This window comes from Felis catus, chromosome B4 (assembly GCF_018350175.1).
Source record: "Felis catus isolate Fca126 chromosome B4, F.catus_Fca126_mat1.0, whole genome shotgun sequence".
In the NCBI taxonomy this organism is placed as follows: Eukaryota; Metazoa; Chordata; class Mammalia; order Carnivora; family Felidae; genus Felis; species Felis catus.
The window spans coordinates 105,868,082-105,889,741 of NC_058374.1; the positions used below are offsets into that span (position 1 = coordinate 105,868,082).

General features: G+C 36.2%; 1 protein-coding gene across 2 annotated transcripts in view; it reads left to right on the plus strand.

Annotated features, from left to right (window-relative positions):
- The window catches only part of TMTC2 (transmembrane O-mannosyltransferase targeting cadherins 2), a 404,748-nt gene that overhangs the window by 324,574 nt on the left and 58,514 nt on the right, over positions 1 to 21,660 (plus strand). For both annotated transcript variants that reach the window (XM_019835295.3, XM_023257281.2), the window contains exons 10-11: positions 5,914 to 6,028; positions 19,076 to 19,139. In XM_019835295.3, coding sequence (XP_019690854.1) covers positions 5,914 to 6,028; positions 19,076 to 19,139 — 179 coding nt within the window. The remainder of the gene's footprint in view (positions 1 to 5,913; positions 6,029 to 19,075; positions 19,140 to 21,660) is intronic.

Here is a 21,660-nt window from a genome sequence, read left to right on the forward strand (position 1 = left end):
AGGGAGAGTAGAAGGAGACAAAGGAGATGAGGTCAGAGAATGGGTGGAGGAACTCCCTCCTGACTGTATCAGGCAGTGTAGTCCAAGATAAGGGACATTACGTTTCCCTAAGTCACCTGTAGAATGATGGTCTTTGACTCCCGTTTTAATAGGATCATTCTGACTGCTGTGTACCCTTTAGGGTCAAGGGCAGCAGTATGGAGACTGGTCAGGAGGTAATTGCTGCAATCCAGAGTGACATGATGGCTTGAGACAAGGTGGTAGTGGTAGAAGTCAAACAATTCTGGATCTATTTAGATATCTGATGTCCTCTGCCAAGGGGAACTATTTAATGAGAATGTTAAGTTCACGGTGTTATTTTATAAATAAGATTTTCATTTGCCTTTGAACATTTTTTAAAGCTACATACGAATGATTTTTCCCAAAGAGAATTGTATTAGCATGACACCTATTACAGATTGTTTTAGCTCTTTAATTTAGTTACATTGATCAGAAGAGTGACTTTTTCATATATTTTAGTAAAAAATGCCAATCCCAAATAATCTAGGGAGTTTATTTGCAGAATTTTTACAAAGCAGTATTTGAGCCTTAGGCTTAAGGCCAACTTATATTGTGGATTTCTACCTTTCAGGCAGTTTTCTAAAGCCAGGAATTAATGAAGGCTTGATCTTCACCAGTTTGTCTTATTGAAACATTGATAAAAATCTACCAAGTGGTTTAAAGGGGTCAGTTAGAGAATTATCCAGAAAGGAAATGGTATAACTGTAATGCAGAAGCACTTGAATCCAGAACTGTCAACTGCTTTTTCCCTCTGCCTTTTTTAGCCTCTGGGGAGACTTCAACTTTTTGTATCTGGACCTCTAGAGAATGCTTTCTCTTTAAATACCCTTTTCTGTATTTCCCTATTCAGATTACTTTCTTTCATTGTAATTTCTCATCTTGTTTTTGCCTTTGTTATTCCTTTGATTGAAGACAATTAAATAAGATGATGATAATTAACTTGGGTAAGACAGATTATAAACCAAAGAAATAATGATAAAGCATGGTAGTATAATACATACATAAGAACAAAATATATTTTACTTAAGATTTTCATAGTTTATTTGAAATTCAGTTCAATTATCAAACACAAAGGATGTGCTTGTTTACTATATGTGAAAGAGAAGTGATTTCTCATAACTATTCTACATATGAAGGATAAAATTCTTAAATCTCCTTATTTTAAGAGTTTGAAAGAGTAAACTTGTATTTACTGCATATATCTTATTTATATAGATGTATCTATCTACATGTGTATGTGTAACCTGGCCATTATTTTTTGTAATATAGGGAAGAATACATGTAGTTGATTGACCAAAAAAACCTTAATCTAACTGGTGACTAATCCAGACAGAGCATCTAGATTATGGTACAAAATGTTTATTTTGTTGTTCCTATCAGACACTGGTTCTCAAACTATGGACAGTGGAATAGCAGCATCAATAGGTACTAGTAAAAAATTAAAGTCATATTTATTACTCCCTTGTTGAATGAATTTGTTAGAGGAATGAATATACAATGGGGAAAAGTCTCTTCAACAAATGGCATTGGGAAAACTGGACGGCTACATGCAAAAGAATGAAACTGGACCACTTTCTTTCACCATACACAAAAATAAACTCAAAGTGGTAAAAGATCTAAGACCTTCAAGTAAAAGACCTGAAACCATCAAAATCCTAGAAAAGCCCATGGGCAGTAATTTCTCTGACATCAGTGATTCAGAGAACACTCTAGAAAAAACAATGTTTTTCTAGATATGTCTCCTGAGGCAAGGGAAATAAAAGCAAAAATAAGCTATTGGAACTACATCAAAAAAAAAAAAAAACTTATGCACAGCAAAGGAAACAGTCAACAAAACTAAAAGGCAACCTACTGAACATGAGAAGATATTTGCAAATGACATATTCAATAAAGGGTTAGTGTCCAAAATATATAAAAAATTGATACAACTCAAAGGCCAAAAACCAAATAGTCCAATTAAAAATGGACAGAAGACATGAATAGACATTTCTCCAAGGAAGATACCCAGATGGCCAAGAAACAAACGAAAAGATGCTCAACATCACTTATTATCATGGAAATGAAAATCAAAACTTCAATGGGATACCACCTCACACCTTAGAATGGCTAAAATCAACAACCCAAGAGACAGCAGGTGTTGGCAAGTGTCTGGTGGGAACAATAATATATAAAGCTGCTGGAAGAGTGAGTTGAGGCAAAGTCTTCCAGAAGGAGTAAGAGCAAATTTTGTTCCTCATTATTCCCCCAATGACTTATCAATATAGGCTTTTTGGATAGTTATTAAAAAGAAAGCTAGGGGCACCTGAGTGGCTCAGTCAGCTAAGTGGCTGACTCTTGATTTCAGCTTGATCTCATGGTTCGTGGGATCGAGTCTCTTTCTGCCCCATCCCTGTTCACACACAGTTTCTCTCAAAATTAAATAAATAAACTTTAAAATTTTAAAAAAGAAGAAGAAACCTATGTGTCTTTGTTTCCCTATTTATGTTGGTTCTCTGTATTTAAAATGCTTATTGCTCTTTTCCCCATTAATTTTGGGCTGTATTTCAAACAAGCAAACAATCATTGTATAAGATAACAGAATAATAATTCACTTTCAACCTCGATTCTCATTTTCAAGTTCAGTTTAAAAACAGACACCAAATGGTCCACACTGCATAATATTTTATGCCTTTATCATAGCAGAACACTAATGCTGGGATATTGAGATATATGGTCCGTCGAGAACAGAAAGGGGGGAATTATGCAAATATCTAATATGCTGCGGTATTGTTTTTCTGAATGTTAATATGATGAATGAATTCTGCTGTTAAAAATGATCATATGGGGATTTTTTCTGTTACTGTTTAGTAAAAATTACATGTTTCATGTGGTTTGGGGACCTTGCAAAGTGTGTAAATTGCATTTTGCATGGCAAAGCTGACATAAAGCAAAAGAAATGTTTTAAAATTATGATAAAAATTGTGTATTTAATTTTATACAGCTAGTTAATGTTGTTATCCTTTTTTGTTGTTGTTGAACATTAAAGATATGTTTGGCTCCCTCCCTCTCCAACTTTTTTTTTCCTTCCCCTCCCCCATAGTCTTCTGTTAAGTTTCTCAGGATCCACATAAAACTGAGAGCAAACTGAGGGTTGATGGGGGGTAGGAGGGAGGGGAGGGTGGGTGATGGGTATTGAGGAGGGCACCTGTTGGGATAAGCACTGGGTGTTGTATGGAAACCAATTTGACAATAAATTTCATATTAAAAAATAAAAATAAAAAAATAAAACTGTGAAAAAAAGAAAGAAAGAAAGAAAGAAGGAAAGAAAGAAAGAAAAAAAAAGAAAGAAAGAAAAAGAAAGAGAGATAGATGTGTTTGGCACTGACAGAGCTTGAAAGGCTTTGCCCTTGGGGCTTTGCATCTAAACTAACCTCTTAAACCACCAGTATCATTATCTGCATCACACAAGCTTCTTGCCATTGTCCTCTGTTTCTGTGTGGATAGTGTAGGTATCATGTCCCTCTTTTCTCTCTTTTTCTCTTTGTTTTCCTTTATATAGTTTTTTCTTTTCGGACCAGAGCTAGTGTATCTTATCTTCTTTACCCTCTATAGTCTGGAGTAATGAATTTTACTAAATAACCTTCATTATTCAGTTAATTGTTGTATTTTCCTAACTATTAATACAGAATACCTTTCAGAGTTAATAGCTGTCTGGAAAGGGAAAAGAACAATTAATAAATCCCTACATTATCCTTTATTTAAATATCACATAGTAATTAACATATTTGTTAATGCATTTACTTGGGTGAACATTATTTTTTGAAGGCAGGTGGCAATTAATATTATGTGTTAATTTGAAAAGCCTATAATAAGGGGTGCCTGGGTGGCTCATTTGGTTAAGCATCTGACTCTTGATCTTGCTCAGGTTGTGATCTCAGGGTGTGTAGGATCCAGCCCTGTGTCAGGCTCTGTGCTGACAGCAAGGAGCCTGCTTGGGATTTTCTCTCTCTCCCTTTCTGCCCCTTCCCACTCATGTTTCTCTTTCTCTCTGTCTTTGTCTCTGTGTCTGTCTCTCTCTCTCTCTCTCAAATAAATAAATATTTTTAAAAAACATTAAAAAGGAAAAAGGAAAAAACTACACACCTATAATAAGAGTAACTGAAGAATGGGTTTAGCCTGGTATCCTCTACTAAGACATAAATGATGAGATATTAATAATTTTCAGGATGCCGTAGAGTATCTTATTCTTATTTTGCTGTTTTTAAACAGCATATACTTTCAGTTGAACCTCATATCAACACACTTATAGTTAGTATACACACAAATTTCCTAAGTATTGTGTTCTTCTATTTATAAATGTAACTGCAGTTGGCCCTTGAACAGCATGGGGGTTAGGGACACTGATCACTGCACAGTTGCAAATCTGTGTATAACTCTTGACTCCCCCAAAACTTAGCTACTAATAGCCTACTGTTGACTAGAAGCTTTACTGATAACACAGACTGTTAACACCTATTTTGTATGTTATGTATATTATATACTGTATTTTCAAAATAGAGTAATTAAGCTAGAGAAAAAAAGTTGAAATCATAAGGAAGGGAAAATGCATTTCTAGTAGTGTACTGTATTTGTCAAAAAACAAAGCAAAAACACAACTACGTATAAGTGGACCCATGTAGTTCAAACCTGTGTATTCAAGGGTCAAATGCATTTATAAATCTGTGTCCTTAATAATCTTCTGACCTAAGAATTATGTTTATTTTGAGGCATAAGAAAGGCATAGTATTAGGTGACAAACTAAGAGAGTAATGTACAACTTTTAGTAGAAATACCTGAGAGATGTCTAAGTTCTGGTCTTAAAACTTTGTCACTGCATTTTAATAAGTAGGCTTGAAACCATAGGTTTATCTTTACTTACCATTTCTTACCAATTTAAGTTTAGAAATGCTTAAATACAAGCAATATCTGTAGCTTATTATAAATTCTTAAAACAGAAAATGCCCTCTTGTATCTTAAGACCAGTCCTTTTGGGTTAGAAGACTGTTATGCATTGCTTTGGTTTTCTTTTGAAAGGGCCAAACTTTGTCAGATAGGGCCAAACTTTATTACTTGTGCTGTTAATAAATCTCCAGCTATAAAGGAAAAAATCAAAAAGTCAGCCTATCCTCTCTGCTTGCCTATTTACATCCTTAAAATTGGACCCAATTCTTCTTTTTTTTTTTTTTTTGTCCTTAGAATATGTTTCTGGGACAGTACCCTATATCAATTCTTGAGGTATAGTTTCAAAGAATAGTATGGCTCTATCTGCAATAATTCTAACCTTGCAAAGCAGACCTGAAAGTAATCTCAAAAATGTGAACTTGTTAATATTTATTCCATGTTTAGTATTCAATCTAAATAATAGTAAATGCTAAATGAACCTTTGTATGTTCCTTCAATAATTGTAGTGCTGCTTGAATATAAGAAATGAATATATCTCAATATAGATAGCCTTGTTTGCACATATGCATAAGAGACAGTAGCTGTTTTAAAGGACTAATAATTAAATTTAATTCTTTTTTGTAATATACCTTTAAATGTATTCATTTTATTTCTTGGTTCGATAGTCTATACAGGATTTTTTTTTTTTAAGGACAAGAAAAGACCCAACTCTATTAAGGTACCAGACAGGTGCATTGGGATGTCCTGCAATGAAGAGAAAGGCATATAAAATATAACCAAGTGAAGAGATATAGATGTACAGCATACATAAACCTTAGCTTCAGATCATGTTTACCGCTATTTTTATATTTTCCTCTGTAGCAGCTTTAATGGCTTCACAGGATTAGATTTGTATTTTCCAAGTTGAAGCTCACTTGCGTTTATACTTTACAGGTCAGTTTCTTCTGGAAGAAGCTCGCCTCATAGAAGCAGCTGAGATGGCAAAAAAAGCAGCTGAATTGGACAGCACAGAGTTCGATGTGGTCTTCAGTGCTGCCCACATGCTCAGGTTTGTTTTGCTACTATACCTTAGAAGACCAACTTTGTGGCTTTGGGAAGGCAATTAGGTATACTGATTCACCTGTCATACCGCCTTATTCCACATTCTTGAAGTGAATTGTGCTTTTTACCATGCTAAAATCAGTCAGGTGTATTGTATTCATTACAGTCTATGTGCACAGTATATGTAGGGCATATAAGCATTCAGAACTCTTTAAAATATTGAGACCCCTTTTCCCATGAAAAGGGAAATTCACGTTCCCTTGTGATTCCCTTCACACTCCCTTCCACATTCCCATGAATGTGGCATGTGAATTTATTTTATTATGTTTCATGGTGGAGAGGATTGTCAAATACAAATATACCTAAGGCTTATCAAAGTCTCAAAATGGCCCTGAAACAATATATCTTTGTAGACATTTTAATACTTCTATTTTCAGAAAGATATTATAAAGGATAATTATAATATTAGCAAAGCAATTAAAAGGCAGATCAACAATTTTTGTTGTGAATATAAAAAGAATGTTTAATGCATCCATAAGTGGTGTTTTAGGTTAAAGGAAAATGTTTTTAAGAAACTCAAATGATTTATACAGTTTTTTAAAAAGCAGTATTTGTTCTATTAGCAATATGAATACCCCTTCTCCCACAATTTCACTTAATTAAATACTACCTGAATTTCACCTAATTAAATCTCTATCTAAATGCTTCATTAGCCGACATTCACACTATGGGCTCTGTGCTTGATTCTAAGGATAGGTTTATAATCATGTAGATTACTCTCTTACAAGGGAAGAAAAATACCAAAGGAATTCCTTCACATTTGGATGGCTTTAAAACATGGCATTTCAAGAAAAGTAGTTTTGCTTAGTTTTTATTTTGAGATCATTATAGATTTATATACAGTTGTAAGAAATAATATAGAGATCCCCTGTACCATTTATCCAGTTTCCCCAATGGTAATATCATAAAATGATAGTATAATATCAAATGCAGGAAATTGACATTGATACACTCCACTGATCTTACTGAGTTTCTATAGTTATACTTGTATCCCTGTGTGTATGTGTATGTATGTGTGTGTGTGTGTGTATTTATTTATTTGTGTGCCTTTTTTTTATCACATGTGTACAGGCTTGTGTATCCATCATCATAGTCAAAGTACAGACTATTTTCAATACCTCAAGTATCCCTTGCATTGTCCTTTGAGAACCACTTGGCTTCCTACTTAGCTTTTTATAAGTTTTAAATAAATTCAAAGTCTGACAGTAAAGAGTGTACTGTGAGGTCTCAGTTGAATGTACTCACTCCATATTTTACATTTAGCATTCCTAAAGCTGGTATCTACAAAGAGAAACCAGTATTCAATCAACTGTTGGTATATTTATAAAATAAACTATAGCCAATCTGCAAGAACCTTCAATGCAAGGATAATTTTTTTTTATTTAAAATTTTTTTTTCAACGTTTTATTTTATTTTTGGGACAGAGAGAGACAGAGCATGAACGGGCGAGGGGCAGAGAGAGAGGGAGACACAGAATAGGAAACAGGCTCCAGGCTCTGAGCCATCAGCCCAGAGCCCGATGTGGGGCTCGAACTCACAGACCGCGAGATCGTGACCTGGCTGAAGTCTGATGCTTAACCGACTGCGCCACCCAGGCGCCCCGCAAGGATAATCTTTAAAGGACACTTCCATTTGCATGACAAGCTTAGGGCTGTTTGTTCTTCATGAATAAAACACCATGCTTTTAGTCACAATAAACCATTTGCAAGGATGGATATGCACAACTTTCTACGGGCTAATTCATCTTAATCATAATAGATACTTTCATCAGTAAGGCATTTTGCTACATATTAAGTCAGTACCTGAAATTCAAAGTCTACCAATTGAAACCCATTATAAGAACATTACAAAAATAACGTCCTTGTTAAATATATCACTCATAACTTTTCCTTAGTTACCATAGTGCCAGAAACCAGTGGAAAATTTTTGTTATACCTTGGTGATGTAGAAATCTTTAGGATTTATTTTTCAGAACCTTCCTTCTAGCTTTCTGCAGTCTGCATTTCTCATTAAGTTGCAGTCAACACCTTCCTAATATTGATTGCAATTATGGACACAGCAACCTGGCTATAGCCTACCCAAATTGGTGGCAGTCCCCATGAATGTTTTTACTCCATTTTTCTGTTTTTCCCCTGTATCAAATTCAACTATTTCTTGAGTACTTACTGTGCAAACTGAATAGCAACCTTTTCCCTTATTAATCAAGAGCACTTAGGACTTTGCTGAAAGGAGTAAGAAAGGCTACTGGTTTTGCCTTGAGCAGCATTATCAAAATCCTTAGCTATCAAGATCTTGCTTATTTAATGTTACATGTAACATTTCCTCTGGTAATGCCAAATTATTGTATATTGAGTTTGGTATTAATTCTCTCCTCAGAGCTCTGTTGTTTTGCTAGGTACTTAGGAGACAAAATTGGCAGGGTTTGATGAAGGAAAAGAGTATAAGGCAGGATATGAGGGAAAGAGCTGATGTCTCCCTGGTTTGTCTTGGTTGGCTGGATTAATGGCTACCGTCCTATCCAAAATCAGCAATTTAGGAAATGTTGTAGTTCAAGGAATGGTTTGAACACATTAATTTAACTTACCTTTCCTTGGCTAATTCCAGTGAAATTGCCCAAAGAGTCTATTAATGAGGAAAAAATGGCTTATCACAAATCCAAAAAAAAAAAAAAAAGTTATTCCACCTGGATGAGACTAGATTGGGAGAGGGAACGTCCTGGGGCTAACCATCAAGGGACAAATCTTCATCGTATTGGAACCTTCCAGAGGCTTGAAATTTGAGAAATTTCAAACAGACCGATTTCAACTCTCAGTAGTGGATAGTGATCTGTCTGTGTAGAATTAGCACATAGAAAGTTTGAAATATAGGATTTCAAATTGTCAGTTCAGATAAGAATGACAAATCAGATGTATCCAAGTAAAGAGCCCTCAGGAAAGCAGTGAGATTTACATTAAACCCAAGAGCCACTTAGGCTATCTATAAATTCCTGCTATTTAGGTGATTCACGAGAACATTATGTGGTATGAAAGAATTAATGCTGTTTACCAAATGTGTAGGCCTTCCACCTTCAATAAACATAATAGGATTATACTTTTCTGCTTCTTCCAAGTTGAAGACTTTTATGGATCTTATTTGGGTTGTTGAATGTGTGTGGATATGCATATGTCACTTTTGAGCCAAAGCTGTAAGAGTCCAGGCCCTTCCCTTTTCTAACTTGGAAATTGTGGAAATTGATCCTGAAATGACCAGAGGCAGACAGACTTCCCTACTCATGTGCACTGAATGAGTGAGTGAGAAATAAACTTTGTTGTCTTACTTCACTGAGATTTAAGGTGTGTTTATATTACCACAGTGTCACCTAACCTAGCCTAACTGACACAGAAAATATCTTTGAAAATGAAATAGGTGGTTTGAAAGAGGAACAGTGTGACATTAGAAAAGATTACTGAGAGATTAATAGGATCTCTGAGGTTATAACTGCAGTGGAGGTAATGGATAATTGTTAGACTGATAATTTATTTTATTATTATATTCTAAGGGTTTTTTATTTTTGAGAGAGAATGAGAGAATGAGAGTGCACAGGAATGTGAGGAGGGGAGGAGCAGAGAGGCAGAGAGAAAGAGAATCCCAAGCAGGCTGCATACTACATACTGCATAACAGCAAAGAGCCTGATGCAGGACTCGAACTCACTAATTGTAAGATCATGACCTGATCTGAGATCAGGAGTCAGATGCTTAGCCAACTGAGCCACCCCAGCATCTGATAGGCTGATAATTTAAATAGAAGTTACAGGTATCTTTTCAGAACTTAAATCATAAGTACTAAAGACATCAAAATGGTGACTGAAAGGATAAAAGATTGGAGGGTGGATTGAGAACATTATATACATACTCATAATTACATATGTTAGTATAATTGTATGTAGGGTACAGGTATGTATATATACCATATATAGTGTATATGTGGCATGTATATAGATGTGATACAGTCTTATTTGTGTATATATAAAGATGATGTATAGTTATATGCCATATATGTGTGTGTGTAGTCATGTTCAGCATTTATACATATATGTAGTTTTATTTGGTTTTGTATGTATAAATGTTAACATAAATAGAAAATTTCTGAAGGCGAGCATAGAACACGTTAGGCATTATCAACAAACAGAAAATTTTCAAGCTAGGATGAAGGCCTCTGTCATCCTATTGAAAGCAAAACTGCCGAAAATAGACCTCCTCCTAAGCTTGTCTTCATGTCTGGGTCACACTTTTTAGTTGCATACTGAAGAATTCTCTCTTGCCAGCTTAAGCAGAAGCAGAATTTATTAGGAGAGTATTCTGTAGCCCACAGGCTCTCTCTTGGTCTTGAGATCACTCTACACAGTCAGAAGTAATGCCCAACCAACTAGCTTTCTCTGGAACTCAGCAACTTTTGCAGTCCCAAGCTCCACCACCATCACCCACAAGGAACCAAGCAGAGCAAGCCCCACGTTCATTAGATGGTCCTCCTGGGTGCAGCCGCCACCCTGTTAGGCTTATTGCTGACCTTGTTTCTCTTGCAGCTGCATCTGATTGGTGAAACCTGAGTCATGGGTTGGACTCTTGGCTACTAGAGAGTTGGAAGACGAGGCAGTTGGCTTCTGCCTTCTTGGGAAGGTGGGGTCCACATCGTGGCTGATTACCAAATACATTTATAGGGAGGGTGATCACAGATGTCGAGTGGCCTCACATAATGAATATTAACCATATGTGTTGACATTTTTAGTACTTCAAATAAAATGGGAGAAGTACTGGATGCTTCCAGATGAGAGCATTATTAAAAAGGAGATTGGCTATCATCAAAGGAAAATAATCAGAGGAATTTAAAATGCTAGAACTCAGTAGAGTTATATCTAGAGAGTTGTAAGAAGAAAGTATTGAATCTGTTATTCTATTAGGAGCATTTTGTGTGAATGAATTTACTCAGTGTTCTCCTAGAGCTAGAAGCTAGAGATGGCACAAAGATACTTGGGAGATACTGGGAGGAAGTCCAGAGGCACTAAAAACAAACTTTACCTGATTCACAGCATTCATGGACTCTGGCGGAATTTTTTTGTTTTTTCATCCACTTAACAGGGTAAGGGAAGAACAAAGGTAGCATTTATTTAAGTATGTTCTGTCTGCCTGGTGCTGTATTTTGTGTTTTATATCTCTCACTCTCTTAGTTATAATTGCACGTATGTGAAGTAGACAACAATATTCCCATTTGACTTATATTCCCATTTGACAATATTCCCATTTGAAGACACTGAGGCTTTAAAAGAGCCCATATCTCCCACAGTTGGTAAAGTAAAGCTGGGATTTAAATTTAGTGTATTCTGGCCAAGTATAACTGTTTTTACTGTGTCAGATTAGCTCCCTCATGTCTTTATGACTGGGTGACTATGTAGAGGCTGCGATTCTTGAATTTATTGTTGGAGAAAGGATTTATAGAGGAACAGGTTATCAAATGTGTAAGTCCTAAACAGTAAGACCCTTCCAATATTATTAAATTATCTCTTTATGATAAATTTTAGAAAAGTAGAGTTATAGTCATAGGAGGGAGAACTCCACCTTTGTACTCTCAAAGAGATACTAACTTTTTAGACTGGTACAGTGTCTGACAAAGGACACACTTAAAGCTGCACGAAGCGTGAACTTCTCTTTTTTCCAGGACTAAGGGCCAGGTTGTCGCTGCTCCCTAAGGTAGTAAGGACCTGCACTGTACCAGCTGGTTCCCATTGCTTCCCTGATTTTTAATGAGCAGGAGTATTTGAAAAAGAATTGTTGTCTTTAAATTTCTGTACTGGACACAATCTTATATAATTAAATATGTTAAAATTAGAGACTTTAAGTATACTAATTTCTTTATAAATTCCACTAGAAGTGACATAAAATTGAAAAAAAATGTTCATTAATTTATCTTGAGAGAGAAAGTATGATCAGGGCAAGGGCAGAGAGAGGGGGAGAGAGAGAATCTCAGGAAGGCTCTATGCTGTCAGCACAGTGCTAGACACGGGGCTCAATCCCACCAACTGTGATATCAGGACCTGAGCTGAAATCAAGAGCCAGCCACTCAACTGACTGAACCATCTAGGCACCCTTAAAGGGAAATTCTTAAGAAAGAAAGGAACCAAATCAAATTATTTCTCAAAGTGGATTGGAAATGTGTACACACACACACACACACACACACACACACACACACACACATTGGAGATATATTTTTTTCAAAGCTCTCTTAGGCCTTTTGTCTTTAATACTTCCAAAATTACCAAAGACCCCTTGAAAAGTCATTGGATTCTTCAATTATAAATTGTACTTTACTGCCAACTTTTGGTCCAGAGGGGGTTTATTTCAACTAGGTTGTAATGGGTTGTAAGGTCTTTAAAGCAAAGGGCAGTGGCAGATGAGGTTGAAGGTTGCATCTTCCAACCGAGTGCCTCTCCAACATGAATGTGCATGTGAATCACCTGGGGATCTTGTTAAAATGCACGTTCTGATTTAGTATGTTTGGATGGTGCCTGAGGTTTTACACTTCTAACAAGTCCCAGGTGATACTTAACGATGTTGGTTCTCAGATCACCCCTGCAAGCAAGTTCTATCTTGCCTGTCTTCTTTCCACCCCTCCCAACTCCTTCTCCCCACCCAAGCTTTATGAATTGAACATAAGTAGTTATTTACTATATATGCATATTATAACTGACATTGCCAATAAACATTTCCTCCCTTTTAATATCTCCAGTACATTTTGTTATATAATCTTTTCAGACATAGGCTTAACCTGTCCTTCGCAGCCCTGAAAGATCTGAGGTCATGAAAGAATAAACTCAGACTCTCAAGGGGCATCAAGAAGTTTCTAATTCAGGAATCTTTTGTGAAATTACACCATCAGCCTCGCCTTTTCCTTGATTATTGCTACATGTCTGCTTTACCTCACCATCTTTTATGTTTAGAACCAAGATGGATGTCAACAGATCACGTAGCCTATTTTTGATGTCTTGACAGAGAACTTTTCATTTAAGGTGATTTGATGGTTATAAGCAATATCTTCTAGGAGTTCTATTAGAAGGATCTTTTCTGCTTCATTGTTGGTATATATGTGTGACTCTGGTTTTGCCTTTTTAAGATTTTCCACACACTTTTATGTCTTTGTTTACTTCAGTTCTACTTCTATTCCTATTATACAACTTATCAATTACAATTAAAATTTAGTGCTGCTTTGAGTAACTTAAGTCACACTTCAGTTTATCTTTTGGCAAGAACCCAGGAAAACTCAGCTACTGTTTCATTTTACTTTGATGATGTGAGAACAAACAGTTCTCTAGTTTAGAAGGAGAAAGAGTGAGGGGCCTGGGTAGCTTAGTCAGTTAAGGGCCCAACTCTTGGTTTTGGCTCAGGTCATGATCTCATGGTTTGTGGTTTTGAGCCTGCCATCGGACTCTGGGCTGACAGTGTGAAGCCTGCTTGGGATTTCTCTCTCTCTCTCTTCTCTCTCTCTCTCTCACCCTCTGCCCCTCCCTGGCTTTCTCTCTCTCTCAAAAAATAAATAAAAATAAAGATAAGAAAAGAAGATGGAGGAGATGATTCCTCCTCAAATTATCCTTGAGAATAATCACCAAGACTTTAATAAAATATTATCTTTTGTATGAGTCAAACAGTGGTTATTATCCATGTTAAGTAATTTTTAATTTAAAATTGACAGTTCACAGCTACTCATAATCATAGTCTTCTAAATGTTATTAAAGTTTTTTTATAATTTAAAGGAAGTAATTTTGAATTTAGCAACCTTTAATTTTATAATTCTCACAGAATACATACAATTGTAGGCAGTTATAAATGATTCTCTTAATCAGATTCCTTTTAAACATTTCACAGAGTATATTAAGTTGTTATTTCATAACATAATTGACTCCCAAACTTTTTTATATATCTTTTCTTTTAAGAATATTGGGCCATAGGGGCACCTGGGTGGCTCAGTCATTTGAGCATCTGACTTGATTTCGGCTCAGGTCATGATCTCAGGGTCATGGGATCGAGTCCCGCGTACGGCTCTGTGCTGAATGTGGAACATGCTTAAGTTTCTTTTTCTCTCTTCCTCTCTCTCTCCCCACCCCTACTGCAGCCCCTCTGCCCAGCTTACATGCTCGCTCTCTCTCTCTCTAAAATAAAAAAAAATAAAAATAATAAAAATAACAATATTGGGCCATAAACCTGTGTTCCAAAAGATACTTTTCTATTATAACACTAGGGAGGGGAGTCAGATACATGAAATATATTTCTATATTGTTTAACAGATACAGGTTTCATAGTCCCATGTACAAAATGGAATTCTTTAGTAATCAAATAATGACATTTGTTTCTGACTTTCATTACTTTTTGTGTTCACTCTGAACCCACCTTTTCACAGATGGCAAAAAAATAAATTTTGAAAGATAGCCCAATCCAGTGAGTTTTTGGGAATTCAAGGTTTACTTCATAGTCCAGCTTACAAATACCATCTAGGCTTTTTTTTTTTTTTTTTTTTTTACTTCCTTACCTTTCCTGGCCCTGAGGGACCACAGATAATATTAAAGAGGGGAAGGGCTCTACATATATGATTGTCAGGAGTTGGCAATGAGATAGGAGCCTCATCTGAATCTCCAGCTGATAAATCTATTATTGGCATAGATGATAAGGGACATAACTTTTCTTATGTTAATGTTAATTCTTAGGGGTGTCATGTTAGATGGGGGTAGTCACCCACTTGGACCCAGTGTAGCTTCCTGGTATGAATGATTTTTATTACTCCTCATCTCATTTCTGGCTTTATAAAGTCTGTTGTGGTTAAAAACTCAAGGATGTGTACATCTGGCCTGGGAGATTCCTTGGGAGAGCCACTGCTTTTCCTCTTTACCTACCTTCTGAGTCTTCTACTTGGACACGTGGGGAACTTATGATTGCCCTCCATATGTAGTTGTGACCCTTCTCTAAAAATGGGAGATTGTGGGGGCAGGGAAGTGAATATCCAATACAGTTCTCACTTTCCCTCATTCCCCCTTTCTTCGCCTTTCCCCTGAGTTCCTCCTCTTCCCCCTTCTTGAGGTATATGAAGCAAAACAGAACGTTGCATTTCATTCTGTTCTTACAACTATCATGTGCTCCATTTGGTCTGGTGAAGTTCACTTCTATCAGTATTGAAGACGGAGATGGAAGGAAGTAAACCTATAATTGCAAATGTCCTCCGTATTCTCCCCTTTTCAAATCTCATCTCTTACACTTAAATCATGTCTTTTAAACAGTATAATCAAAAGCATATCTTCTTCCTTTCTTCGTATTTGGTGTAGAAAATTTTGTAGTCACCTGCCACAGAACAATATATCACATATCATTCTGCTACATATCGGTGTATACAAAGATATCAGCATGATCCCGTGGTTCACATACTTAGCTATAGAATCTATGACTCCCAGATCAGTCACTTACCAGCCATATAACTTTGGGGAAGTTATCAGCTTCTCTAAGCTTCATTTTACACATGTGCAAAATGGGGATTGTAATAGCAGTTACTTTACGGTGGTGTTGGAACTTGGAATAATCAATTCCTGGTATTTTATAAGTGATGCATAGAGGATTTAGAAATTTCCTGTCCTAGAGACAAAAGAAAGAAAGGGTTTAGGTATTCAGGAAAAGTTATTCATCAGCTTCTTTAAATACTTCTATCCTAGCAGTCCTGGCAACCTGGGTTCTGCAGTTAGTCCTAACAATTCAGAGGTTGAGGTTCTTTACAATTCAAGAATCCCCTGAGCAACTAGCAGAAGATTGCTAATTTCCTCAGTTTCAAATGTTGAATAATGATTCAGTAATTTTTGCGATTAAGATTTATTAAGCAGTCCCATGATGTTTCTTGCAGAGGTGAGTAAGAAATATAGCATATACTGTAGAGTGGACACTGGACAGTTCCTCATGAGTTTTGTCTCTCGTCTAGAGAATAAAACAAGAATATAAGTGAACACACAGTGGGTAGAATTGGCATACTCTTTCCCCTATAGTCCTAGAGTGAAAATTAATTTTCACAGTTATGTGACAAATCTAATAAACTCTATTTTTTTTTCTATTTCGTTAGAATATCATCAATTTTACTTATAGCTTAAGAAACTAAGACTCCTAAACTAGATATTTCCTTTGGGAATTAAACTACTAAAGACAATGAAGACTTTAAAAACTAACAACTACTTTTGGGGAAAAAAACCTTTTTTTTTCCAGTTGTGTTCATTGTTATTTTAAAGGCACATTGTATAGTGAATTCCTCAGTTTCTCCTTATCTACCTGATGAATTTAAATGTCCATAAAGATGAATATTAATGGTTGCTGTACTTCCCATGTTAGACATGTATTGGTCGATTTTGCTTCAAAGTAACTTACTTCTTTGTAGTATTAAGTTACACTAATTTCCTACCTCCCTGCCTTTTATTTTCCTCTGGAGAAAACCCTTCCAGGGCATGACCTAATGAATTCTGGTTCAGATTTCCAAATGAATTTGAACCAAAGTGATTCTATAATTTGGTGGAGCGAGCCTTCATTAAATACCCTAGCAAGGAAATTTTTACTGTTTCATACCAGACTAAAGTACATTTCTTGACATATTGAAATTGAACTTCAACATTTATGAGAATATAAATTGCAACAGCACATTGTAACTGTCATGAGTCCAGTAGAGCCTTAGGTCAAGGGTTTTTACTTTCTCTGTAACCCCATTAAAAATAGCAATGTTTCTAATTATTTTTCCTTTAAAAATTAGAAAAATATGTCCTGGTCTCCAGAGAGATGTTATCTTCAGTTATTCGTATAATTTATATGGTTGCATGGGGTATGTCTTTATAGTTTTTATTTGCACTTGACCAAAGTGCAAATTCAATTTTATAGGCTAATTGAGCCTTCTCTTTTAAAATCTGAATGTGATTTTCTAATTGAGAGCATTAATTTTTGTTTCTGCTCTTTATTCCTGACCTCTTTGCCATCTTCTCACCCCAAAAGCTTCCCCACCCCCAGTCCCACCAGTTTGGGTATTTCTTTATTTTGTATTCAGTATAATTAACATACAGTGTTAATTACTTTCAAGTGTAGGATACAATGATTAAACATTTCTATATATTACTCAGTGTTCTTCAGGGTAAGTGTGCTCTTAATCCCCTTATCTATTTCACCCAACCCCCACCCAGCTTCCCTCTGGCAACCACCAGTTTGTTGTTCTCTGTATTTAAGAAGTCTGTGGTGGTGGGGGCCTGGGTGGCTCAGTTGTTTAAGTGTCCCGCTCTCTTGGTTTTGGCTCAGGTCATGATCTCATGTTTCGTGAGTTTGAGCTCCATATCCAGTTCTCTCGGTCAGTGTGGAATATGCTTGGGATTCTGTCTCTCCTTCTCTCTCTGCCCCTCCCCCTGCTCGTACTCTCTTTCTCCCTCTCTCTCTCTCTCTCTCTCTCTCTCTCTCTCTCTCTGTCTCAACGTAAATAAATAAACATTTTTAAAAAATGGTCTGTGAGGGGTTGTTTTGCTTTTTTTTCTTTGTTTCTAAATTCCATGTATGAGTGAAATCGTATGGTATTTATATTTCTTTCTCTGACTTATTTCATTTGGCATTATACCCTCTAGGTCCATCCATGTTATTGCAAATGGCAAGATCTCATTGTTTGTTTTATAGCTGAGTAATATTCCATTGTACTCCATCAGAAGCTTTTGAACAATTTCAAAAGAGACTACTCCAGTTTTACTTCAGACCCCAAGCCATTGATTACTACTGTTTACATTGTAGGTGTGCTATATGCATCATCTGACGTTGAATTTGACATTTGTCTATAGCATCTCTATACTCTTCAAATACAGTCACTGGATTACCACATACCAGCAAGAGCTTGTAGCTCTTATTACTAATCATCTTTGAAGGTTTTCTGAAGCACCATTGCATGATTGAAAAACATGCTATGTTGATGGCTAATTGACCGAGCTTCCTCAGGACTCTGACACTTGATTTCTCCTCGTAACCTGTTGGCTGAGTCTAGGGGTCTGTTTTGAATTGCAAGCATAGACAATGCATAAACTTATCAGTAAAATTCAGTGTATCTTATTGTATAAGTCAATTGCACCACTCCTGGTATTCAGTGTTAGTCAAGATGAACTGGCTATTTGAAGGATGTGGGAACTACAGAACTCTCTATAGGCTGGAGAACATAGCTTGAATCAGCAGGAGACAAGGTAGCCCCAGAAATGTGAAGAAGTAGGACATGCGACAGCGACTGTTTACAGGGCGGGGGGGGGGGGGGGGTCTGACCAAGAGATAGCTTATTGCTTCCACTATTGTCAGTGAATTCTAGCCATTCTTTCATCTTCTCTCATTCAGAAATGAAAGTCCCAAGCAAGAACATGCAGTTAGCTGAGACTATGTCATGTGCCCACCCTGGTACAGAGAGTCAGCAGAGGAAGAATCTGAACTTTTTTTTTTTTTTTCCCCTGTAGGCTACACACAATGGATGGTTCCCCTCCTAAACTGGAAACAAAATGTATTTCTGGATAGATACAGACATTTTATTTTAAAAACTTAAGATTTTTCTGGGATATCATGTTGAAAATGGAGACTCCCAACCCTATAACATTATCTGTGTTAGATTAGAAAAGAAGAATAACATTTCTAATCCCTAATATGTAAATTTAAACTAATAATGCCTACTGAGTACATTATGTTGAAATACTATTTATAATGCCTTAAACACAATAAGTACATTGCCTACATTCAATTTAATGTATTGAATTGCTAAAGCAATTTTTTTTGCTAAAGCAACTTAAGGTTTGATTGGTATGATTGTAATATTTTAAAAAATTAATATTGATATGACTAATATTGTAAAAAGTTAATATTTTAAAAAGGTAATGATTCTGTTCACCTCTCTGCAATTTTAAAATAAATGATATAGTTTGATTTTTTTTTTTCTAATCTTTAACAGGCAGGCTAGCCTCAACGAAGCAGCCGAGAAGTATTATGATCTGGCGGCCAGACTGAGACCTAATGTAAGTACTTCGCTAATGAGAAACGTTACTCAAAGGGATAGATTCACAGCATGTGATAGCTTTAGATAAAGAAGTCTCCTGATGCTGGGCTTTTTCCTCTCTGGTCCCTTATTCCGAATACCCACTAAATGGCTAATTCAACAATCAAATCTGCCAGTCTCAAGCCTTTTCTTTTTGCAGAGGTACAAATTGCTGTTTTCTATCTTGTATAAACCACCAATACACGTCTTAGTGTTATTAAATACTTGGCATCTGATTGGCTTTTAAAATTAGTTCCTTGAAAGTATTTTTGCTGTGGCGTTTAATACCTAAGGACTTCCTAACATCAGAAGCTTTTTTTGATCTTTACATACACTCAAACCTTGAGTCATGCCTCTTTCCTATTCCACGGTCCTCATTTCTAATAACTGTGCTTGTCAACTTTATCAAGTATGTTTTTATTAGAATTTTTCCCTGAGTAGTCACACTTCCATAAAGTGGGATGGATATAAATTAGATCATTACTATTGAAATAGAGTAACCATCTATGAGAAAATAAGAACTGGTTTTATATCTGTCTTCTAAGCCGTTTTTTATTCGCCGCACATCACTGACCTCCGGCGCGTTGCTTTTATTCTCATACACCCTGCTCTGCATCACCCTCCAACACTAAAACCTTCTCCCCTTACTCTCCAGATCTAGACTGTCTATTGAGAAATTAATTTTGAAACAGTAATGAAAATGCATGTGTGATGTGACTACAAATAATGGGATAAGTCTCATTTTTATACAGTAACTCATCTGTTGGGCAAACGACTATGGAGTGCCTGCTTTGTGATAGGATACAGAGATTTGATTTCATTCCCTAAAAGACTACATAATGTAGCAGAGAAGACGGAACATAATCAACTAGTTGAAACACGGTGTGGCAATTCCTAAGCAGAGGTATATACAGTCCTGTGGGAGCACAAAAGAGGAGGATTAATGTTCCCTGAATGCTACCCACAGGGGGAGTAGCCTTTTTTTTTTTTAAGCAGATATAACCACATGCAGTCTTAGCCCTCAATGTCCCTGCCCCCAGTTTCATTAATTATGAGGTACTTCAAGAATCAGTGAACTGTTTGCAACAGAAGAAAATAATTCAATAGTTGTAATGGTAAGAACAATAATAGCTGAAATTTATTAAACACTGATTATGTGTCAGGCATCATGTTAAGTACTTCATTGATTTCTCACAACAACCCACAGGTACTTCTGTGGTCCCCGTTCTGCTGAATCTTGGAGAAATTAGTAACTCACTCAGTATCATAAATAGAGAGTGGGATCCCATGATAACCCAGGCCTCTCTGTGCCTAAGAGAATGCTTGCTGGAAAAAATGCAGTTATATCTTAGGAAATGCAAACCAAAAGTCTAGGAAGCAAAAAAGAAAAATGATTCCCTCATTTATGTATTTGGTAAATATTTACTGAGTACCTGTTAGTGCCAAGCACTATTCCAGGCACTGAATACACAGCAATGCATAAAACTGACCTGAGTTCCTGTCTGTTAGGAGCTTACAATTTAGTCTGAGGAGATGAAGCAGAAAAATAAGTAAAGTATATATGGCATCAGACAATGATTAAGTGCTTTAGGAAAAAACGGAACAAGAAAAGGGGAGTTTGGAGGTACAGGGAGAGATAGGCAGGGGGCATAGCTTTGTGAATGCCTGAGATGGGCCTCTTTTTATAGCATTATTTTTTAAAAATTTTTTTTATCGTGTATTTATTTTTGAGACATAGAGTGTGAGCAGAGAAGGGGCAGAGAAAGAGAGGGAGACACAGAATCCAAAGGTGGCTCCAGGCTCTGAGCTGTCAGCACAGAGCGCTCCACAGGGCTCAAACTCCTGGAACCTTGAAATCATGACTGAGCCGAAGTTGGCTGCTTAGCCAACTGAGTCACCCAGGCGCCCCTGTATAGCATTTTTAAGGGTTGAATATGAAATCTTTTAATTATTATAACTTCAACTGAAGATGAGAATCAAGGGGTTTTTTTTCTTACCTTTTTTTTGTTCCCTTCACAATGGTTAATATAAGGCCCACAATATACATAAAAATGGTGATGTTAAGTTCAACTTTTACTCACTGAGTATCAGTCACTTGAGTATCACTTTTATTTTTGCTAAGTAGTTGATCAAATGGTCTTCTTCAGCACATTATAATGGATTAATGAGAAAAGAGCTATCTGAGCTATTTGACCTGACCTAAAAAAATGAAAAAGATGCTGAGGCATTCCAGATTTAAGCCAGACTCATGAGCTTGTTTATTTGAAATGGCCAGCCAAATCATAAAATCAATATTTAATCTCCCAACGTAAAGACATTTTTTTCTGAAACCCCAAAAAGTTTCTTCATAAACATGCCTCGGAAAAAAAATGCATTTATTCAAATTCTACTTCCTTTATCTGGTAGCAATAAATTAAGTATTTTATGGATTCGGATAGAATAGGAAGTTCAAATTTAACAATAAGTAAATGATGTTACAGTTGTGGGTCAACAGATGTGGT